This window comes from Sciurus vulgaris (genome assembly GCF_902686455.1).
Source record: "Sciurus vulgaris genome assembly, chromosome: 5".
Lineage (NCBI taxonomy): Eukaryota > Metazoa > Chordata > Mammalia > Rodentia > Sciuridae > Sciurus > Sciurus vulgaris.
Genome location: NC_136465.1, coordinates 165,976,144 through 166,000,788, shown reverse-complemented (window position 1 = coordinate 166,000,788; position 24,645 = coordinate 165,976,144). Strand labels below are relative to the sequence as shown.

The 24,645-nt window shown below is 45.2% G+C and overlaps 1 protein-coding gene across 3 annotated transcripts in view; it reads right to left on the bottom strand.

Moving 5' to 3' along the window:
- Positions 1-691: 691 nt before the first annotated feature.
- RFX4 (regulatory factor X4) overlaps positions 692-24,645 on the bottom strand; it is a 159,066-nt gene continuing 135,112 nt past the window's right edge. For 2 of the 3 annotated variants that reach the window (XM_079143091.1, XM_079143093.1), the window contains 5 exons: positions 24,378-24,497; positions 23,886-24,047; positions 12,369-12,531; positions 10,651-10,789; positions 692-2,672 (listed from right to left, as the gene is read on the bottom strand). In XM_079143091.1, coding sequence (XP_078999217.1) covers positions 2,400-2,672; positions 10,651-10,789; positions 12,369-12,531; positions 23,886-24,047; positions 24,378-24,497 — 857 coding nt within the window. In that variant the 3' untranslated portion in view covers positions 692-2,399. The remainder of the gene's footprint in view (positions 2,673-10,650; positions 10,790-12,368; positions 12,532-23,885; positions 24,048-24,377; positions 24,498-24,645) is intronic. The other variant, XM_079143092.1, reaches the window with a different exon arrangement.

Genomic DNA, 24,645 nt, shown 5'->3' with positions numbered 1-24,645 from the left:
TTCTTTTTTAAAAATATTATTTTAATTGTAGATGGACACAATACCTTTATTTTATTTATTTTTGTGGTGCTGAGGTTCAAACCCAGAACCTCACTCGTGCTAGCTACAACTCTAGCCCCTACTTTCTTTGCACAGAACAACATAGCTAAGTACATTTAAGAGGATGCTATGTATAATATATAAATAATTTTCATCTTAAAATCATTTTCGCTTATCAATGTTATATAATAGTAAATAAGAGCTTCATTTTAAATACATCTTTCAAAATGCAAACTGAATTGTCAAATTCTCATGCCTTTTAGTTAAGACCACCACTAGTGCCATTTCTGGGAATCTTTGGCTCTGAATTTCTCTTAGCTCCTAGATTCTTAACATTTGGACGAAACACAGTCTTTAAATTTCTATATTCTTCTCCTCTAAGCCACAAAATCAAAACGCAGTGCTGGAGAAGAATCTAATACTTATTAAGTATTCAGTAATGTTACTGTTCTGTTCCAGAAGTTTATTAGCAATAAAAGCACTGCCTTGGAATATCTTTACACCCAGTAATCATTAAAGTACAATGAACTAAATATCAGGGGAACTCTCAATATGCTAAATAATATTTTCTGTAAGAGCTGAAAGGCTGCTGCCTTTTGCTGACATTAGCCATCATGCAAAGTTAGGACAAATTCCTGTATGCGGAACGTGTCCCCCACAAGCCTTAATTAGGGTGTATGTACGATATTGACTTATTAGTCAAGGACAGGATTTGTGGCCTATTCAGATTTTTTTTTTTTTTTTTTGGTACTGAGTTGCTTAGGGCCTTGCTAAGTGGCTGAGGCTGGCTTTGAACTTGCGATCCTCTTGCCTCAAGCCTCTCAAGCCATTGGGATTACAGGCATGCACCACCGTGCCCCACAGCCTATCCAGATTTTAATGATCATTGCATGACAGGATGATGGGGAACTGGGTAAAATAACCATATATGACCACTTAATTTTGTTATGCCCACTTACACCCTAATGCATTTTAAAAAGAAAAAAAAAGATATGTTATTAATATGCAGACACAGAAGCCATATCAAATGCAAAATGAAAAGGAAGCAGGTCATTTCAATACTTTTTATTTGAGTGTGAAACCATTCATATCTTGCACAAATGTACAGATAAAACTTTCCAGTTTAGCTGTAGACATGATTATCACACTAAGTGGTGTGATCAAAGATTTTATTTACACAACAATTTCTAAAACATCCGATGTCATATTTCCATTTATTTCTTACCCATAGGGTAATAGGTCCACCATAATTGCTTGGTGCATTTTATAATACAGAAAGAAAACCTATGTTAATCTCTAACAAACCTCACAAATTGCTACAAATCTGACAGAAAAATCCTACGAAAAAAAATTTCCAAAAGTACAATACATTTTTATTTCCACACATACACAGTATAGTATAGGCTCAAAGGCACAGCTTTGAATTTTTTTTTCTATCAAAGTGTTGGAAATTATTATAGTCTTATGAAGGAACCATGAAAGTCGTTTTCACACTTGGTGCTTGGTGAGTTAAAGTTTGGTCCAAGCAGCTTCACAAAGTTAACACAGCAAAGTGGAATGTGGTTCTCAATGCCATAAATGCACATTCTCACAGAACTTAACTTAAAAAAACCCTCTCCTGCATTTCGCTGACACTAGCCATTGTGCAAACTCAGGACAAATCCTTGTATGTAGAAGAACCGGTCCCCTACAGACCTCAGTCAACTTAAGGCAATATAGAACAGGCCTCTTCCTTCCCTCCAAACAGTGCTTACATTCCAGGACAATGCAGGTACTGTGGCAGATGTGAGTGTAACAGGGGACCTAGAGTTTCCAGACACCTCCGCTTAGCCCTGGTGCTCCAGGAAGCAACGGTGACAGCACGGGGAAAAAGGAAGGTGCGGAACATGTCTGAGGGCTGTTCATTGTACGGACAGGTAGCAAGGTTATGCTCTTGGTTCATTATGTGCCCGTCCAAGAACGCAGGCCAGATTCCATCTCTAGTATCCATCCTTCAAGACTAAAGAGCTTTTGTCAACAAGAAAATGAGTAGCCTATGGGGAATGGTTGCCAGCACAAAGCAGAGTCGTGGAACAGAGGGAAAAGGCACAGCTCGGCCTGCCCAAGATAGTGCTCTATAGAAACAGTCAAGTCTGGCTTGGCTACAGGAACCCAATCCCACTGACGTTTAGTAAGTCCTGTTTCTGAACTAAAGTTTCTTCATCTATATTGAACATCCTCCCATTCATTAAGATAATGGATGCTTAGGAACAGCCCGCGAGTTATGATGTACAGAGATAAAGTCTTCTGGAGGGTGGGTATTGGGTTTATTATTATTATTATTAATTATTAATATTAAATATGGATTCCTATGATAGCAGTCACTTAGCCCATCCTGTGGAGGCCTCTCCGTTGATGTAAGCAAAGCCAGGAAAGTGTTGCATGTGCTCGTACTCAGAATTCCTGCGCGTGGTCAGGGGTGTGTACATGTCACTAGAGTTTCCATACCTCGTGGAGTGCACAGACGGGCTTGTGTAGCACGTGTTGGCTGTGGGCACCTCTGGCCATCGGGGAGTGACAGGGGTAGGATGCAGCCTGGGAGTACTGCTCATCAAACAAGGTTCCATCCGGGAAGTGGGGCTATTAAAAGGGTACTTGTTGAGGGGAAAGAAATTCCACAAAGTTAAAATTAGCTTGAAGTTGCATACACACAATTTCACTCATGTGCACAGTTTAAGCTAAATTTCTCGAGCTACTGTTCATGAGAGTTGATGGAATCAGTGAACCTCTGTAGGACTGAGTCTTGGTCTGAGGAAGCAATCAGTAGAACTGCGAGGGATTCACAGCCAAGCTGGCTGATGTCACTCAAGCAATACCACTGGTTTTGTTCTCCTAATCTGGAATATTGGGGAAGTTAAACCCCAAAGGAGGAATAGCCCCATTAGGAATACTGGGGTGTGTGTGTGTGTGTGTGTGTGTGTGTGTGTGTGTGTGTGTGTGTTGATAATAGCATGTCCAGATAAACGTGGACGTATGGCTGAATGGATGTGAGTTTTATCATCAGTTATGGAGATGTGACAAGTCCCACTCCATCAACCCTGAGAACAATATTGCCAAGTGAAACACAATGACGTTATTAAAAATAGCATTTTACAGTTGAACTCAATTATGAACTGCAGCCTAAAAGCAGGCTTTTGAAGAGAAAGCAAGTCAACAGCTTCCAAGGTTATTATTAGTGCCTATCAGTTAGAGAACATCTTTCTTTTTGGCTCACACTCACTGAAGTCCTGAAAGATCTGCAAGTAGGAAATGGTAACTTATTTGGCTTGGTGTGAATGTGGAGGAAGGAGTCAGGATAAGCCAAGGGAGGAGGCAGGGGAGGGCTTTTGTGCAGGTCAGAAGAACAGGTGTTAGTGGCGACAAGAGGAGGAGAAGCAGCTCTAGAAAGGATTAGGAAGAGAAGTGCCTATGAAGTGCTGCTTCTTTTACATTCTTTTCTGTTTCCAAGACAGCTATGCAAATAAGCCCCTTTTATTAGGATCAGAGGGGAGGAAGGGGAGGAGCCCAGGGCTCTCTTTGAAAGCTCCCCATTTGCAGGCTAGTCAGCACAAAGATTTCCTTGCTGTGCTGAGGGCCACCCCAACAAGGACAGGAGCCAATCAACAAGGATGGCAAGGACAGCAAGGAGGAGAGAGAGTGTGTGGATGTGTGAATTCTTCTGCTCCCCATCTGTCTTCCCTGACAGTTGGAGAGTGGAGCCCCAAGGGATTAGGTGGGAGGCTGCCTCCAGTGAGGGAGGCAGACAGGCTGAAACCTAGACAGCAGGAGGGGGTTGTGACGGTGGCTGCTCACTGTAGTCTAGGTGGACGAGGGAACCTCGCTGCCTCTTTCAGGGGCAGCCAGAGGGAAGCAGGGACGACTCTTAGGCCTGAAGTGTTGCAAAAACCCAGCTCACCAGAGATCAAGAAAGAAGGATGCAAATTCTAGTAGCGAGTGTTCCCTAGGTAGGACAACACGCCTTCAGCAAGGCACCGCCTCCTCCCAGTCAAGAGAGCAGTCAGGAAAGGAGGAGACGCGTGTAGGTGGTGTCTGGGAAAGAAGGCACCAAGGGCTGTTGCCAAGGAGACTGCGGACAGCACGCCAAGGCTTTCGTACTCCCAAGTCAGATTAGAAACACTGGCGCCTACCCACGTGTTTTGCAGGATGCTGTTGGGGTGGCAGCCATGGCGGGCCCTCAGGCCTGTGAGGTGGGCTTCTTGAAATGCCAGAGAGACAGACTGAGGAAACAAGATGCCAGGTCCGTCTTACCCTTTCTGATACTCTCCCAAGTGAGGCCCCTGGGGACCTGTTGTACGCCCTTCCCTCATGGTCTCTTGCTGGTGCAGAGGCCGCCTCTGGTCCTGTGGCACACTGAGTTGGTCCTACCTGTTGCCTCTGCCTAGAACCCTTCTCAACCACCCTGCCCCCGGCTTTGCACACCTGACTTTTGATCACTTTTCAGATCTCTGCTCAAACGTCACCTCCTCAGAGAGACTTTTCTGGACACTTTATCTCAGAAGCTGAACCCCCACCCTCCTCCTCTCACCATCCTGCTTAATGGCCAGCTCGTCTCCCTGGCTCATACTCATACACTCCAGGGGGCTTCGTCATGTTCATACTGTATTCCCCACATCTGTCACGGTGACTGGCACCTAGCAGGTGCTAAATCGTATTTGGCGAATGGACCCTGGGACTTCACCACCAGAAAGAACCTTAGGGATCATGTGATCCAGCCCCACATTGTAGAAATGAACCAACTAGAGCCCACACCCAAGGTCACACAGAGCTGGTGGAAGAGCTGGCATACAAAACCAGTCCCACCTGGGGTAGCACATTTTCCCCATGTCAATCTGACTGCCCTAAACGCAGCTGACCTGCCACTGTCCAGTCACACAGGAGCAGGAGACCACTCTTTTGGAAGCCAGCCTGAGAACCTTTCATCTGGCTCCCTCCTTCCGCACAGAGCCCAGGGCTTGGAATTCTGGCCTGGCCGCAGCCGGCTGGTTCTAAGGAATCCTCCCTGGCCCTGGCTGGTGTAGGTAAAATGTCGCAGTACGGACTGGAGCTCCTTCCCACGGAGCTCATGAGAGTGTGTGTTGTGTGCCCCATCAAGGAACTTCGATGCAGCTGTGCCCAGAGGTTGTGTCATAGACTCAAAAGAGCAATTGCCTGGAAATGAGACTGGCTCAAAATATCTCCAGTGTGACAATACAATTCTGTTACCACCGAATCCGGCATGGAAAATTCTGTCCTGTTAGGTCAGCTAATTGCAAATGAGTCAGTGACTCGTTTTCCCCATGGTGAAGAGACCATTGAAAGGGAAGAGGGCTGAAGGCGGCTGCCTTGGCCTGGTGATTGAGAGGACCAATGAAACCTCTATTTAGTTTGCTGGGAGTGGCAGGGGCTGGCTGGCCTGTGGCACCCGCCTCACCTTTCACACTTCACATCTGGTTTCATGCAAGGTCCTTAGGCATGCTGGGCACAAACCCGGGGTCCAGAGAACTCTGCTTGGAATAAAGGCACTTTTTGTTGAGGGCCCATTACAGGAAGTTACCATTCTCTGGGTCAAATCACAAGCTGTTGCTACCAGTTTTTTAAAATGGAGAGAAATCAGCAGTTACGAGCCCTTGAGAAGGTGAGGGGTGCTTGTGGGCATGTGTGGGTGTGTACAGGAGTGTGTGGTGGTGGAAGGTTCCATCAGAGGCCATTGCACAAGTCCATCTCCGTGTGATCACTCTTGGCCTCTTTGGAACCGAGTTAGGAAGTCTATTTTGGGAAATGACTCCCCACATCAGGGGCTCACTTTCCTACGCTTGGAGAGGGAAGAATGAGCCCTTTATCCTTGCCCCTTACCAAATGGACTGCTGCTTGAGTGAGGGGTGAAAGGTGGCCGAGCCTGGAGCACAAACTGTTTTCCTATGAAAGGCGGCTCTCACTGCGCCCGAGTACTGCCAGGGCCGCCCCAGGCAGGCTTCCTCTTGGCCTCTCCTGAAAAAGGATGTAGCTCCCCAAAGTCCTTCTCAGCCCACATCTGCTGAGCTTTTAGGGTCAGGATGAATAGAATTAATGTATGTGAAACACAGAATTCCCATGTAGTAAGTTTTTAAAAAGTGTTCGTTATTATTGATGTTCCTCCTTTCTGAAATGCATAGGGGCGTGGTCCACTAATGACAGTCACTGACCATCTTGTCCCACTTCCCATTTTACAGGTGAGGAAATTGAGGTCAAGCGAAGGGGGATGCCCTGCTGAGGTCATACGGTGACATAGCCTCAGAACGAGGATCCGTTCGTTCATTCATTTCATTAACGAGCACTGACTGAAAACCCACTAAGGGCCAAGCTCTAGGCAGGGCCCTGGGAATACAGTGAGGGAAAAAGGGCCCAGTCCTTGCCTTCACAGAGCTTGTTTAGTGAAGGAGACAGAAGTTAATTATATAGTCACACAAAATGTAATAACATTACACCTGGTTTTACAAAGCATAGTAATATGTGCAAATTGTGTTAACTGTGATCCACGTCCTGTTCTAACCTTTATCAACTCACTTGACCCTTTCAGTGACCCTATAAAATAGTAGTGTCATTATCCCCATGTTTCAGATGAGGAAGTCAAGGCACAAAGCTAATCAAGAGGCAGAGCTGGAATTTGAACTCAGGGAACAACATTATAGTTGACTATTTTTTCCCCCTCTTTGGCCCAAGATGCTATCCTAAGATGCTAGGAGTACCCTAGGCTAACTTTGTATCACCCGCTGTCCCTGGGCTGGTTTGGGCTGAGGAGTTGGAGATCCTGTGAGAGGTGGCGATTGGCTGACAAAGCTGGGTCGGAGCAATTCAAATGAGGACTAAGGAACAGCTTTCTGGTTCATTCTAAGTGTCTCTCAGCCGTAGAGCTTCTGGAGGATGAAACAGTATTTGAGCTCTAGGGCCCAGTGCACATTTAGGGTAGAGATTCCATAAGCATGTATTAAATGATGCTCAGAAATATTTTATAGCTGTGTATCTGGTCTGCTGTGTTTTCTCTTTTGGGTCAGGAGTGGGAATGGGGAGCCTGGGAAGTAACAGTTGATACTATCCCTTGTTCACTACCTTTGATTCAGAACAAGTGTTGTGTAGTAGCAAAAAGGGTCTAAAATAATTCCAACCTTCCAGTGTGAAATCTCATGCATCTGGGCACATGGATTCCCAGGTTTTGAGAATTCAAGTTACCTGGGTATTCCAGGAAGAAAGCAAGGGTTGTGTGAACAAGCCATATGAACGAGGGCATGCACATACTCTGTGTCAAAACTCAAATGAGTTAAAATTATTGTAAGCATGTAAATGCTGGAACACGTATTGTTACTGCCCTCCACGGACGTGCGGATCAGTTCTTGAAGGCAGGCCCAGAGGCATTCATTTGCAGAAGTGACTGCAGGCACTCTGGTGCAGATGACCAAGTAGGCGTCTTGGACCCTATTGTACAATTGTGATTTTTCTTCAATGCAGACTACTCATTTCCCCAGTGAGTCTGATGTCATGAAGTGTGATATTCATTAGTCAGAACTGGGACAACTTGACCTCTGCTCTGGACAACTAAAACTAATTAGCCCTGCAATGAATTCTTTCCTGTGTGCTCAACCTTAAACCAAAGAACCAATAAAGGAAGGAAATAAGGTATCTTGGGTATGTGCTGCTTGTGTTTGAAACTTTCTGAGAGTAGTGGTGGTGATCTCTTGAATTTACCTTCTACCCTCCAAAGCACAGTCGTTTCAGTGCCACTGGCTTCAGGACAGGGCCGGGAATTGGGAATCTGCCTTTGGGTCTGATTAGCCACTTACTGGATGCAGGACGTGGTTGCCTTCTGAGTGCCTAATTTTTAAAAACTGGAGAAAAATGCCACCTTCCTAGATTGTGAGGGAATTCAATGAGTCTATATATTCGAAGTGCCTAGAGCAGTGCTTGCCACACAAATGTCCATGAAACACAAAACAGCGGGTGCTTCATCTTTAGGCAAGACTGTCCCCTGTCCCCTGGAGGGACACTGACCTTGTCCCTCAAGCTGGGTAGAAATGTTATATAAATATCTTCACCCCACAAGACTTTTCAGATGGAGACTAAGGCATGAACCTTAAAGCTCAGAGAGGGAGGGTGTGTGTAGTGTGTACGTGTGTGTGTTGGAGACAGGAGTGTGCCATGAGTCCTCATCTGAAGACCACAAACCATAGTGCAAAGAAGCTGGCCAGGGACTCTGGACCTCTCACATTCAGCTTAGAATCAGAGGGCCCCTCCAAGGGCTTTGGTTTAGTCTGTGGGTCCTTCTGTTAAGACCAGCTATTAAATGATAGTGTTCTATTTGGGGATGGTTGCGGCTTCCAGAGCAGATGCTACAGATCTAACTTTGGTCACCAGGGTCTTCAGGACCCTTGAGGAGACCTTGGTTGCTTTTAATGGTAAGGCTTTAAAAACATCACTCCAGAAAATCAGATCCTGAAATTTCCTGGTGGGGTGGTAGGGAAGCAAGGTAGGGGCATGATGAGGCAGGGAAGACAATGCCAGGAGCGTGGGCTCAGGGATGCTGTCCCCACAGCAGGCATGCTCTGCCCCCTCCCCACCGTGCATGCTCCCAGCAGCCACTTGAAGGACAAATGAATGAACGAAGGATCTGCCCGTGTGCTGCGCGTGACCCAGGCTGTGGCAAGAGTTCAGAGTCATTCCCCAGATCCCAGAAGGGAGCAAGGACTCTGCTCCCAGGAGGGCAGTACCTAAGGAGCTGGCATCTCTGTGTGACGTAGCTGGGGACCTATAATGAATGCCCCAGGTGATGATCTAGTGGAATCAACTTCTTGGCTCATCTGGGGACTAAACCAGGGCTCCCCTTGGTACTGTACATGGAAATCAAAACAAATGCCTGTTGGCCCCCAGTGCCCCTGTATTATGGCTACATGTTCCCCGGTGCCCTCCCCGGAGACGAGTGTGTGTGCCCACAGTTGATGTAATTGTGGCCTTCTTCCTAGCTTGCCATCCTGCCGTCCTGCTGAGTCTCTCCTAGGCCCCTGCAAGTGCTTTGGAGCAGTGCCCTCTGCCTTTCTGGTTCATCCTATGGGGTCCCCGAGAGGTCTCAGGCATAGCCCTGCTTCTGCCACTCCCTGAGTCAGCCATGGCTTCCCACACCTGCAGAATCGAGTGAGTGCTCAGCTCATGGAACCACTGTTCATGCTGATGGCACCTGCCATATGCTCATGTGAACATTTAGGGACAGCCCGTCTCTGAGAGGCAGCACAGGGTGGGGCCTGAGATCCTGGATGGGAGCCACACTGCCTGGGTTCAAACGCTCAGCCAGTTGCCCGAGTCTCACTTCCCCTTCTGCAAGGGTTATCTAGAGGACGTGCAAGGTGCCTGGCGCAGAGCCTGACATTCGTTGAGGAAGAATTAGCTGATCTTTTGGACGGTGCCATGTCCTGTGACCTGGGGATATAGATTTAGTCTTTGCCTTCAAGGAGCTTGGGGTAGCCTGTAGAGTCAGGCAGGAAAGTTGGTGACAACAGAGTGTGAGAAATATGACTCAAAGTGGAATCTCAGAGAGCAGCACGTAATGAGGAAGTGCCAGTAAGGAAGGAAGGAAGCTAGTACTGTCAGGAAATGCCACCAAGAAGGTAGATGTTTGTCCTGAATGACAAGCAGAAGAGACGCACAGCCAAAGGAATAATACATGGTAAGGACAAAGGGTAGAGGGTGGTGACTAGATCAGAAAGGTAACAAATCTTGAGAATCATGTTAAAGAATTGAACTTGACCCTGAAGCATTGATGTGCCAAGGAGGGAGTGTCATGGTCAGTTGGGTTTCTGCCAGAGACTCTCCAGCTGCAGTGTAGGGGCTAGACCAGAGATGGGGTAGGCTTTAGAGATATAGAGACCACCAGAAAGTCTTCTGTCACTCAGTTAGAAATGATCCAGGCTGGGGCTGAGGCAAGGGTGGCATGGATGCAGAGACACAAGGATGCAGAATTGAATGGCTGATGAGCAGTTGTGTTTGGGGCCAGCACAGTGGAAAGACGAGCAGAATGCCCAGCACTGGTATCCCATGTGTGACCTCAGTTTGCACCTGCCTCAGGCCACAGAGGGTCACTTGTTTGCTAGTGAGGAACCCAAGGAGATGTGTGGCCTGAGAATGATCAGAAATGGGTCCATTTTGGAATTCTCCTGGTCCCAATTATATGTGGCCTGGACTGGAAAGCCAGACTGAGGGGCCTGAGACCAGTTAGAACGATGCTGGGAGGCTGGTCCTGACAGGACTCCGTGATGGAGGAGCTGCGAGAGGAGACCAGAGGCCCACGGTGAGGGTGGCTGCCTCGAAGAGGACAGCAGATGCATGGCCCATGGGATCCTGTCATTTGAGAGGTCAGAGAGAGAGGGAACTGAAGAACTGCTAAGCGATCCAGACCAGTGAGGGGAAGTGGCGCAGGATTGCTGGCCTGGCACCCAGGGTGGGCCACACGAGGGGCAGAAATGACGCCGATCAGTGCCCTCCCTGGGGACACGCGGGCCGCAGCACGGTCTGCAGAAGGTGCTTACTGGTCGAGTTGACTGGACTTGGCACCAAGCAAGACCACCCACTCACCTGTGCAGAGCTCCGGTGATAAGGGGAGTAGTGGAGTGGCCCAGAGATGGCCGAGTCGTGAGGGAGGGCCGGATACTGGCTCTGCATTGGGTGAGGATGCTGGTTGCCATAGCTCCCATAGTTATAGCTTCCTGTGTACCTAAAATGCGGCAAGCACATTGAACAGCGTGAGTCAGAACAGGCGACAAATCAGTTTGACACCTTTAAAAATCACCCTCATCTACTCTTCCGCCTTTTTGGTCTTTTTCCTATTTTTCTTCTTCTTTCTTCTTCCTACCATCTCCACTCTGCAGACTTGTTTTGGTGAGTTGAAAACCCCAGGGAGCTTTCTCTTCTCCCTCAGCACACTCCACCGGCGCTCAGGGAATGGACTCTAGCCCTGAGCAAAACACAATTTGTGATGGAAACCTCTTCTCCTACTGTGCTAAGCAGCCCCATGTTACATCCTGAAATCAAACAGGGGAGACAAGAAGAGGCATTGGGATTTATGTTTCTGTAGGCCCCTTCCTCTGGAAGCACCATGGCGGGGCCCACCAGGCGGCAGAGACCCCAGTTCTAAGCCCGGACCCCTTGCCTTTTAGCTGTGTGACATTGAGCTACTCACAGCCCTGTTATTCAGATTTGTGCAGATGCTGCACAGGGTCTTTTGGGGGATTGTCTATGAAGACACTCGATACCTCAGAGTCCTCTGTAAACACAGGCTACCTTAAGGATAACATCTCTGTGGCAAAGATGCTGATCCGTGGCCACAGAGTGTCTATTCTGCCATTCCTGCAGATTCAAACACTCTCTGAAGCAAAACTGTCAGTCTCTTCTAAATGTACAGAAAATACTCTAAAAGGCCCCCTGAGGAAATAATGACTCTCCATTGACCCTCAGGGGCACCCTGACCTATGGAAAAGTACACCAGCCTCCAGGCCTCTGCCCACCTTCAGGGTCTCTGCCTTGCTGCCTTGCGCTGGGCCCCTGGGGGAAGGAACCAGAGCGCTCCTCTGCACCTCCTCTGGTGCCCCACAGCGGGTCTCTTAGAACCTGGTCCGTGAACGGCTGCAGGGGAAGCCCCCTGCACTACAGGGCAGCTTCTCTTCAACATCCAGTGTTTTTCAGATTACTACTCATTAGGTCTTATAAGGTCAGTGTCTTTAATGAAAAACAACGCATCGTGGAAAAAGGCTACCGTGAGTCAGGGGGCACCTGTGAATGGATTGGTCAGCAGCTTATTCATCACACCATCATGGCCCAGATTTGAAAAGAAGAAATATGGGCAAAACAAATGGTTTATTTATCTGAGTTACGAGTACTGCCTGAACCTCCAGGGATTCCCTGAAGCCGGGAATAACTGCAGCTCCTCAGGGACCTCCCACTTGCTGGTAGGGAAGCCTGCCTCTAAATGGAGTCATAAAGACTTGGACTACCACGAAGCTACAGAGTTCACAAGGAGCCACATGGGGGGACTGCTGGAAGGCGTAAAGAGGGAAGAACACAGGCTTGGTGCAGACGTGCTTAGTCTGAGCTGTATGACCAAGTCTCAGTCTCCTCATCTGTAGAATGGGGTCGCTAACCCCAACCTGCCTGCATTACCTGGCCGCTGTGGGATTATGAGAGGCAGTTATACACAGTACAGTGCTGAGCACACTCTGACAACCCAACAAAGACTGGCAGTTTTCCTAGCCTCTGGGGAAATTTCAAGCCCCGCAGCATCCCAGAAAGTCACCTACCCATGCTCCTCTCTGTGGGGGTAAACTGGTATCCTGTGTGTGACGGAGGAGGAGGGCACATGAGTGCTCCTCATACAGGGCAGCTGTTGGGAGTTTTCAGCTGGGGACCCAGCAGCAGTTGTCACTGTGTATGTTAGAGACCAGGTATATGACTGCATTGCTCCTGTGGAGAAAAATTAAGATGCATTGATCACTAGCACAGTTTTTTCTTAGAACATTTTAGTGGCTTCCCCTTGCTTTTGAGCTGAAGGCCAAACTCTTTGCAAGGCTTGTGTCTTGGCCTGTGGACCTTACCTCAAGTCTTCCTATCTGATCCAGCCACAGATTCTTCCGAAAACCACAATTCCTAGAACTCCAGGACCTTTGCATACGCTGTCTCTGCTGCCCCAGACATTGCTCCTCTCTTAATACCCACTTATTCTTCCTATCTTAATCCAGAGGAGCTGTCTCCTAACCCAGCCAGGTCAGCTTCCTCACTGCGCTTGGACTTTGATGGCTCCTACTGCAATCTGTAAATCTGCACTCATTAGAGAAAACAATGTGATTAATGCCTACCCTCCCCCAGGAACTGTAAGCTCCATGAGGAGGAGCGGAGGAGGGGTGTCTGCCGTGTCCACCATTAGATCACCAGTGCTGAGCACAGAACCTGGTGACCTAAAGGCCCCCGATAAAAATTTTAAAAGGAAGAAAAGAGAAAGGGAAGAAAAGAAGGGAGGGAGGACGACACAGGAAATCTCGGGCAATGGAGCCCTGGCAGGCAGGCACTGCAAATTAACTTTTCAGCACTCAACAGGTGTTAAGATCCAACAAATTGCTTTAAGCAAACTTAAGTAGATTATTGGGCTCTGCCTGCCCAGATCTTTTTGAAGATTATGAGACAGAGACCTGGACTGTGACTGATTCCATACATATCATTAATTCCATTTATTTCCTTTTAATTGGGTACCTAGAAAGTGCTAAGGACTGGGGTGTGTGGGGCGGGGGAGGCCAGACAAACTTAAAAGTTCTCAAGATGCTTAGAATTTTGTAAGATGGTCACAATTTAAAAAAAGAAAATGAATGAGCTTATTATACACTCATCAGACAACTTCATTTCTGATAAGCTTTTTTTTTTTAACTTTTTAACTTTATTTTTATTTATTTATTTTTATGTGATGCTGAGGATCGAACCCAGTGCCTCACACATGCTAGGCCAGCGCTCTACCACTGAGCCCCAGCCCCAGCCCTCTGATAAGTTTTAAAATATGTTAACAGTGAAAATAAACATCTTTGGGGGGAAGAGGATTTAACATCCCCTTTCAGGCATGTGAAAGCTGGAGAATTGGTTAAGGGAAGCCATTTTTTAAAGGTGAAATAAAAGAGAAAATTTGGTCCTCCAATTCTGTATTTTCTGCAGCAGACCATTTCTATCTTAAAATTGCTCTAGGAAGTTAAAGAAAGGGTTTGCAGTTTTCAAATTCAGTTCTTTTCATCCCCAGGGCTTTGCAAATGGCACAGGAGAGTTGATGCGCTGACAGTGGTGTAGCAGGAGGAGGCAGAAAGTTGGTGAGGATCAGCACTGTGCCAACTGTGCGACAGGACCTCAGTAAGGAGTCCACGCCTTAAAGAAGGTGGAGCTGCTAATGCTAAAAGAAAGCTAAACCAGTTAGGAGCCATAAGATAGTAAACAAATTACTCAGAAGTAATATTATCCTTGGAATTAGGATCAAACTGGAGTTTCTTTCGGACACCCTCAGAAAGAGGGTGAACTGTTCAATAACATCCTCGACAATACCCTCACAACAGGCTTCATCTTGATTCTTCCCTCATTTCCACACAGACTGCAGGAGAGGCAGCAGAGAAAAGCACAGAACATTAAGTAGCTTGCCCAAAGTCCCAGAGTGCTCTGGTGGCCCATGGAACCCAAGCCTGTCTCATACTTTCCATTCTTTCTACCACAGTGTCCCTGTTCTACGTCCTGATTCTGTGTGTGCTGGCCAGATCTTGGTCAAGGCTCTTAAACTTTATGAGCCTTTGTTTCATCATTGGTAAAGTAGCAGTAATAATATCCTGCAGGACTGTCGTATTAATTGTTGTATTTATGTCAAAAAGCCTGACGTGGCAGATTTTTAATGATATTCAAGCTCTCTTTATTATGAATTCAGGTATTCTTATATGAAACTTATATTTTCATTCTAGACCCCAAGGAATGAAGGTAAGTTTCTTGGGTCAGATTCTATCACTGGATACTATATAATTTGACCATTTTGATTTTTCGTCCCCAAAAGTCCCATGTGTTACAGGTTTGCTCCATAGGGTGGTTCAACTGGGGGATGGCGGAACCTTCAAGAGGTGGGCTTGGTGGGAGGTGCGAGGATTTGGGGTCATTGGAAGAATGTCCTTGGAGGGGACTGTGGGACCCCAGCTCCCTCCTCATTATCTTTTGCTTCCTGACCATAAGGTTTAAGGTTGTCCTCTGCCATAAGCTCCTACCATAATGTGCTGCCACAAGCCCAAAGCAATGGGGCAAAGTGATCATGAACTGAAACCTGTAAAACAGCAAAAGTAAACTTTCTCTTTTTACAAGTGCGCTATCTCAAGAATTTTTTTATAGTAACAGCAAACTGGCTAACATCAGTGATGAAACATTTATAACAACAGTAATTTAACCAATTACAGCAAACATCTAAACATGTTTTCCTCTAAAATTAGCGTTTTTATTCAGCAGTATGGCTAAGAGTACCTCTTCCTGCTTTGTGCATCTGTTCCATATTCTGCGTCCAAAAAATAATGACTTTGGAAGACTACATGTTAGGCATCATTTATAAGAAATGCAAGATCAGAAGGGAAAAACCTCCAAATGATCACATATCAGATGACTGGATTAAGCTTGTCTGCCCTCTGTTTTAAACTTCATATGATATTATTCTTATAATTTAAAAAATACTCTTTTTATTAAAACAGGTTATCTCTGAGTGGGGATTCAGGGGTGATTTTTTAAAAATTTCCCTTTTTTAATTTTTCTGTAATGAACACAAATTGTCTCTGTAAAAAGAAAAACATTAATAAAATCCACCAGACAGATTTTACTCTGGGAAACATAATGGGGGCGGGGAGTTTGGGAGAACAATGAGCCAGCCACAACAAGCAAGTAATTAACCCTTTAAGCTCCTGGGACCTCAGGGGAGTGTAGCAAGGTCAGTGGATATTTATAAGGGGCAGTCTAGGAAGCCAATAGTTTTTTTTTTCCAAGCAGTAGGAAGACATCATGATAATAGCCATCACCTGAGAGACTGCAGCAGAAGTTACTTTTGTATGAGCCCTGGGGCACAGCAACTGTTCCTTATTCATCTCTGTATCCCAACAGAGGGTCTGCCAAATAGTAGGTGTTCAGTAAATTTTTGTTCCATTGAATTTGTTGTTGAAGGAGTAAATGCTGCTAGAAATAGACGTTATCAAACAAAAAGCTAGTGGAACTCTTGGAAAAATAGGCTCCTGTGGTCTGGGGAACAAAACCTCTAAATGGCCATGTGCCAGCAATCTAACACATCCACTCAGGCAGGCTTAAGCAGATTAACACCTACTGGCTTGGGTGAGAAACCCTTTTTGCCTGGGGAGCAGAAAAGAACACCCCTTGAATTCTCTCTCCTACAGTGGGACCTCCAGTAAGAATTGCTGCTGCCATCGCTTCTTTTTAAGGAAACTAATAAAAATCTGTGCAGCTAGACAGTTTGTGCTTAATTTCGAAGACGGCTCTAGTGCTTTTTATCTGTTGGTAAAACAAGAACGACTCTCTCCTACTTGTCTAATTCCCATGTTTCCCCATATTCCGTGCCCACCCCCCTTTTTACATCCTATTTATTAGAAGGTCTGAGGAGAATGGCAAAGTCCCTGGTCTTTGAGAATTCACTGAAGGTCCCACAAGCGGCAGTTCGAGTATTGAAACTTCTAGAAGGGAACATTTCTTCCCAATCCCAGCAAAACATTCCTCTTGCTGAAAGTTTTTTGGTTTGTTTTGGAAGAGGTGTTAAGTACAGGACAGGAAGGATGCTTGGATCGTAATAGCTGTCAATAATGATTTGTTGAATAAATTAGCAATGATCATCTAACATAAACCAGGCCTCATGCTGGTTTCTTTTCATACATTGGCTCATTTAATCTTCACAACAACCTTCTGAAGTAGGTAGTAGAAAAGTGAGGCCCACAAGGTTGAAGGACTTGACCAGGTAAGTGGCAGAGTTGGGATTTGAGCACAGATCTGCCCAATTCCAAAATCTTTCCATACTTGCTCCTCACACTTGGATGGGTGTTTGAATCCCTGGAGATGTTGTTAAAATTGCAGCATGTCCTCCAGCTTGCACTCTTGCTGTCCCTGTTGCCTAGAATGTTCTTTTCCTCACCCTAATATTTATGTGGTTGGCTCCTTGTGATTCTTCAAGTCTTAGACAAATATCACCTCCTTAGAGAGGTGATCTCTGGTAAGCAACTAAGGCAGGTCCACATTTTATACTTTTTTGTAGCACACTTTTATTTTCACTCGTGGATCTGACAACATTTTAAAAAATTTTATTGGTACCAGGGACTGAACCCAGGGGTGCTTAACCACCGAGCCACGTCCCCAGACCACTTTACTTTTTGTTTAAAAATAAGATCTCACTAAGTTGCTTAGGGTCTCACTAAGTTGCCAAGGCTAACTTTGAACTCACAATCCTCCTGCCTCAGCCTCCCCAGCACGTGCCACCATGCCCAGCTGACATTTTGAAATTATACACTTACCTGGGGGATTACTTCTGCATTGACTCTTGCCCACTAGGATCTAAGTACCACAAAGGCAGTAATGATGTCTTTTTCACTTCTGTACCCCCAGGGCATGGGTGAGACACAAAATACATATTAAATAGGGGAATGAACAAAAGAAGGAGCAAATCCAAGGTCCCAACACCAAGCCAAGACTCGGTGGTGCATTAAACAGTCTGATTTTTAGTCCCAGTTTACTTATTTTTTAATTCTTTTCCTTTAAAGAAAAGGAAGCAGCAGGGTTGAAAGAGGAGAAATTCACTATAAATGAGTCACCAAGGTCTCCAGGCTGGGCTGCACATCCACCATGTCCCACTCAGCTTTGCTGTCCTCAGAATAACTGAGCTTTTGTTATTTGGAAAGACTAGGGGTCAGTCATCTTTGTTACATCCTCAACTCAACTGATGTGCTGAAAACGCAGCTGGGCAGGCCAGATGTTTTACAGTTAGGGCCATTTATGAGGAATTTGCCTCCTGTGCCATTAGTCATCCTAACATCTCAGTGATTTAATTTGCTGGTTTTGTGTTGCAGGGAACCCATGGTGGGAAGTTGAAAACATGAGTTTAATAGTTAACTTTTATTGTCATTGCTGAAGGAGGTAATATTTAAAATGACATCATAAACCAGGGTTTTAGAGCCCTTCAGTGGCCCAATCCAGATGGAGTAGAAGCCCAACATTTTTCTTCAAATGATATTAAAGAATTACAGTCCAATGTCATGTTAAATGGGTTGATCAGTTTGGCACCACCTGCCAGGCTCTTTGAGGAAAGAAGAGCACCTTTTTCCCTAAAGTTTTCTGGACTTTGCGGGCCATGGGGTGGTGGCAAGTCCACAAAGTTGCGGGGCAAGGGGAGTGGACAAATGGGCTGGATTTCACCCTGCAGAAATCTGTTCAAATAGAATCCTTGGGCCCATCTCTTGTCACGACTTTGTCACAGACTAATAAACCCAAATAGGCTCAGTTTCAGGTATCTGATATTCCTTTCTTTTTCCCTCCCCTGCTTTAAAAAAAATTGAGTACAGTCTTAAGGAAGCCTATTTAGAAATACATGCAAGTGTGGATATGGGACTAGAGGGAGATGAATGCACAGAGTGGCCGTTTTCCTGATGAGATGTGGCTGTCCTTGCTGTCCTAGGCCTTGTATCACAGGATGCCAGAAGGTTCTGTGCAGTGGACTTGTTTTCACTTTGTGCTCATTAAGCAGGCACGATACTGTTTTCTTTTTCACTGCTGGAAAAATGAGGAACTGTGCATCCAAAGTGAGATGCTGATTTGTTGGAGAGTCACAAGTATGATTGGCCTTGACTCTCAACTAGTTGAACCTCATGGTAACGTATCCTCTGGTAGTTGATGCTCAGGGTATGCCAGAAACCCAACAAAGGACTAGGCCACATCAATTTTCACATACAGGTTTTAAAAGAACTTTTTAGCCAACTGTTGTTTTGTTTTGTTTTAATTTTCCCTCATCTTTATTTTATTTCTTGCTTCCTGGTTTGGGTCTTAAAAAAAAAAAAAAAAAAAAGATTGGTTTTCCTCTTTTTATTATAAACTACTTCAGAAACTTTTTGGGAAGTAGATGGGATATAAATCTAGCAATGATTTAAAAACAAACATTAACTGGACACAAAAACCATGTGCTGAGTTAACTTTTAAAAAAAAGAAACATGGCAAATTCATTTTATAAGATTTACAGAATTATTTTCTAATTTACAATACTGTTGAATGAAAGTCCTCAAATTGTAGATGCCTACCATAATAAATGTCTTAATTTTGGGTGTACATCATGAGTAAATAATTTATGCTTTATTGTAAGTCCATAAAACCATACATGTTGTTAGGAAATTATGTTTCCTCTAAGACTGTGACCCATTGCCTGCCAAGGTCCAGTCTAATTTAGCAATGGAGTATTTCAAAAGTGGTACTTGAGAAAAATGTTATGTGTAGTTTTATATAGGATGACATTTTAATGCCCCCCGGAGATATCTGAGAACAAAGCTGGAATGTGCCAGAATCTTCAAAGCTTACAGTCATCTGAAGAGAACCTGTTTCACATTTGTATTTCTAAGAAGCTACTTTTATGACTCTTGAACACATTGCACAAAAATCTCTGAACACATTTGTGATATTCCTGTGGCCTTGACTATTATCACACCTGCCACACTTGAGGTCCCCAAATTGCTATGAAGAGAGCTAGGCAGACTCACTACTTGGATGAGAATTATGAGGAGCTAGCTTGTAGAAATCTTTTCTGCATACTCTTCCCTTCCTCTCATGTCCTGAGAGTCCCCTGGTTTGATACGTTGATACACTGTGAGAAAACATTTCACTCAAAGTATTTCAGCTTCATAATGCAGAACTGTTTTATCTGCATGATTTCCCTGTTTATTTCAGAAGTGAGCATGTCATCACTGACAGACAGGTGTGTCTCCCTGGTGGGCAGGACTATTCAAGGAACTGACCCTGGCTGCTCCCACTGCCCTTGCTTCCTCCTGAGGGAGGCAGGGGACACAGGGTAGTTATTCAGATATTCTAATCTTGAAAGAACACCTGAGTGACCCAAGACCTGTGAACAGCATTTTGTGTTCAGTGAACAAAGTTGTCTTTTTTCTACAATTCCTCTCTCTGAGTTTTCGAAGCAGGAATTACCCACTATGGAGACAAAATGAAGCTGGAGTAGAAATCAAAATATGATTTCAGGTGCATCTGTATAAAAAAATATGGCGGTGCTCAAATCTAAATTTCACAAAGAGGGGGACCCTCGCTATCTGTCTACTGAAAGTGAAATCAAATCTTGACTTAATGCCACTTACTGATAACCCAACTTGTTAATACTTTGAAGGATCCAACCTCCTTAGTAGTGGCTGAGACAGGGCCACTGAGTTAGTTGGCAAGTTTCTGCCCCTGGAAAAGTATAAAAGAGGGCAAGCATCTTCTAGGCTCTTGAGCTTCTGCTCAGTCCCTCTCTGAGTAGTACTTCTGGAAAGAGAAGGAACTTCGGGGAAGGAATTAATCCAGGGATGCATATCTAGAAGTGTTTAGAAGCCACTTGAGCCAGGTGTGGTGGCTCATGCCTGTAATCCCAGCGACCCAGGAAGCTGAGGCGGGAGGATGACGTATTATTCAAGGCCAGCCTCAGCAACTTAGCCAGACCCAAGCAGCGTGGCAAGACCCTGTCTCAAAATAAAAATAAAATTAAAGAAAGGACTGGGGATGTGGCTTAGTGGCTAAGCACCCCTGGGTTCAATTCCTGGTACCAAACAAAACAAAACAAGTCACTTGAGAAATATTTGTGGGATAAATGGAAGGATGTGAGTGAATGAAAGAATGAGGGACAGGGTTGTGGCTCAGTGGTAGAGCACTCGCCTCGCATGCGTGGGGCACTGGGTTCAATCCTCAGCACCACATGAATAACAAAATAAATAAATAAAGGCACTGTGTCCAGTTACAACTAAAAATAAAAAAATTTAAAATTTTTTTAAAAAAGAATGAGTCATAAGAGATAGCATCCTGAATGGGGAATCTGATTCTGGTCTGTTGGTCACCCCCCACCCCCAAAAATGTGTTTTGCAGTTTATTCTGAAAATAGCCCTATTCTAAGTAAAACTAGGTCCCCGTGCTGTGGGACCTGGAGGAAGATTCTAACTTGGGGGTGAGGAAATGTCAAAGGAGACACTAAGGATTTGGCCAGGCAGAGGATGGAAGTGGAGTAGGTGTGGAAGGAGGAGAGTCGCAGAGGGGGAGCTTCAGCATTGAGCTGTGGGTTCTTTGCCCCAGCCCTTTGAGAAGGCATGAGCTTCTCACCAAAATAAACCCAGTGAGCAGTGTGGGAGTGGACAGATCAGAGTCTGGAGGGGGTCTCCAGCTGGAGTCACGGTGGATGTTCATGAGAAGTGATGGGAGTCTGGACCAGGTGGCCTGAGTGGGATAGGAAAGAATGGATCGGTCCAGATGTGTACCAGGACAACAGGACTTGGGGTATGAGGGAGAATGCCAGCAGTCACCCCCATCTGTTCACCTTCCCTACCTGGCTACCCACTATTCTCCATTTCTCGGCCACTTTCCGTTACATGGGCCATGTGGCTGAGTCCTTGCTGATAGACTGTGAGTGCAAGTGTGGAATGCCACCTTCAGGCCAGCACTTCTCAGAAAGTGGATTTTCCGCCTCCATCCCCTTTCTGTCTTTGCCAGCTAGTTACAAATTCCGCGCAGACTTAAGGCTGTGGGGCTCCAACTGGTGAGCATCAGAGCAGCTGCAAGTCTATTGAACAAGATTGATGGACCCAGCCCTGGAGTTTGGGAGTCATTTGGTTTGCTGGGACCTCCTGCAAGCTTTTCTAAGAAATTCCAAGGAGATGCTGCTACCGCTGGTAGCTCTGGGGTATGGAGAGTCTAATGAGGAAATGTTTGCTTCCAAATGGTTGCTTTAAAGAGAGCCTCCACTGGTGCAGATCCTGCCTGTATCATTTTCAAATATGAAATAGATTTCTGTTGCATTAACTCCTTACATGTTTGGGTCTACTTATTTATAGCACCTTAGCTTATCCTAACACAGAAACTGAACGAGAACAAAGATTTGAAACAGACTCTCAGATCAGTACCTGGGTAAGGGGAGGATAGTACAGCAGGATTGAATGAAAAAATAATGAATTCATTATCACAGCCCTCCAAACCCTCAACTCCACAAAGACCGCAGTCTTTGGGAGATCTCTCTTGATAACCTCCCCAAACAGATGAAATCTCTCCTTTGGGAACACAATAGCATTAATTTATACCTCACATGCAACATTCTTTCTTCTATTATAGTTGTTTCTATACTTCTGTTATCCCTCTGTTGACTCCTGGTAGCAAAGCCTTGGCCTATTAATCTGTATATTTCCCATAACGCCCAGTGTAGAACTTGGTAACTTGGCACATCTTAAGGGAAAAATACCTATATTTGCACAGATACATATAAGTACATGTATTTATGTACATTATACATATATAATGTATAGAATTCAGGATTCAAGATTTTCAATGTATTTTTTCTCTGTATTTAAAAAATCCTGTTTCAGATGTTGAATCTAATGCTGCTGAGAAGAAGTCTGACACCATCCTGATTCTCTGTCCTTGGGAGGTTTTCCACGTTTTCTTTTGGAGAGCTAATAAATTATCTGTGATTTTCTTCAGTGACTTCAGAGGGTTCACTCACTCTCTCTCTTTTATTTCAACCTTGTCTCTTTCCATGCTGTAAAACTGTCAACCATCATTTCTCCACTTTCTCTCTATGCTTTCTCCAGAACACTTATAAAATGAATATTGGAATTTCTGGATTAATCATCTCTTTCTCGTAGCATAGCTTGTATCCTTAACATTTCTTTGTTTCTTTGTGTTACATCAGAGAATTCCTCAGCTGTCTTTCAGTTCACCAATTCTCTTTCAGTTGAATCTAGTTTTCTATTCAATCTTCCTGGTGAAATTTTACTTCCACAATTTCGCGTTACTTGAAGATCTCTACTTGACGCTTATGGGTATGATTTCCTCCTTAGCTCTTTTCAGATTGTCCTGCTAACTTTATTCTTTTAGATATAAATTCTCCTTTTTCTTAGTTGGTCATTTCTCTTTCAAGGTACTGGGCCTCCACTTTGGTGATATTTTTATTGTGGTAAAAAACACATAGCATAAAATCTACCGTTGTCGCCATTTACAGTTCTGTAGCGCTGAGTCCATTTGCTGTGCTGGGCAACCCACACTACCATCCCTCTCCAGAACTGTTCGTCTTCCCAAACTTAAACTCCGGCCCCATTTCCTCTAGCCTTTGACAACTGCCATCCTACACTCTGAATTTGAGCCTTCTAGGGTCCTCATTATGTGGAGCTGCATAATATTTGTTTTATCGTGTCTGGGCTATTTCACTTAGGATAATGCCTTCAGGCTCACCCATGTTGCAGCATACATCAGAATGTCATTCCTTTTGAAGATTGAGTAATATTTCATTATATGTGTATACCACATTTTATTTATTCATCCATCAATGAACACTTGGGTCCTTTCTACCTTTTGGCTACTGTAAATAAGGCTATTATGAACACAGATATACAAATATTTGTTTGGATCTCTACTCTCAATTCTGTGCATGTCTTGGGCTGCATGTCTCCCTCTGGAGCAGCCTCCATTGGTCACGTGCAGGGAGCCCTAGCTTGGCTCATGACCAGCTCTGATCATAGCTCCTGGTTTGCTTCTGCTTGCCAAGCCTTAGCATATGGCTTCCTGTTTGCCCACGCTTTCCAGAGATACTTCTCAGTTTGGGGTTCATACAGAGTTTCCTTTCTTGTTTTCAAGAATGAACCTTTTTTTTTTTAAGATGGCAGAATAGAGGAGGTCACTTTCCTGGCTGCTTCGTGGTGTGAAACCAAGAAAGCAGATAGGCAGTGTCTCAGCATGGTGGGTGGAAAAAAATAAGGGACTTTGTTTTCAAGAGAGGCTGTGTGTTAATTTATCTTACAAATGATTTTAATCATTTCAGGGGCTTCATTTGGGGAGCAGAGATTTTATCAGGTGATTAATCTGCCAACTTGAAAACAGCAGCATATGGAAGATACGCCAGTGAAGAAATTGGTACCTGCAAGTCAGTCACAAATCCAGGAAGGGACCTTGGTTTTAACATTGTCTTTCATCGTTCGAGGAAGAATGTTTTTTCCAGAAAGCTCCTGCTTTCCATATCTACTCCCCACCCAGACCTTTTGAAGACCTTGCATTACCTGTAGTGCTGAGGCCAGTGTACTCTGGGGAGGGGTTGCTGACGGGGGAGGAGGGAGGTGGCACCTCCGCGGATGTGGCAGACTTGGCTGGAGAAAACGATGGCACTGGTGAAGGGGTTGGGGGGGCCGCCTCCGTCAAGATGATCTCTTCTCGGACTTCTGCTAGAGGAGAGAAAAGGCCAGTTCTTAGAGCCAAAATGTCGAGGCAAGTGTCTTCAAGGGACTTTAAAAAATTAGAGACACTTCCTCATCTGTGTCGCATCAGTCACTTCCCTGCTTGAAACCCCTGATGACTCCTGGTCACCACCATGCCCTTCAAGGTGACTCCCACGTACACAGAGGCCCACTCTTAAGAAGAAAAGACATGATGGGTTTCATGGAGCTTGATCCACTTGCCATAACTAGATTCTTGGGGAGATAAAGAAATACAGCCCGGAAGTAGGGGCACCTCCCACTGCCAGGGGGTCGGTTCCCAGCCAAGTGCTGGCTTACCAGTGCTGCCTTCTCCCTTCATGGCTCGCATGAGCTCGTTGGCCCGCTCCTGACAGTGCAGAGATTCTAACAGGTAAAGCACGTAGTCATCAAACATCAAGTGGATTAGGTGAAAAGACCCTGGTGAGAAAAGATCAAACACAAAGTCAGTCATGTCATCTCGTGCCCCTCCACCATCGGTTGACAATGCTCACTCCCATGTTCTCTAGTGAGGTGTTTGAGAATCTCATTTCTGCACTCATTATGATCTCCTTAGGGTCATAGGTTG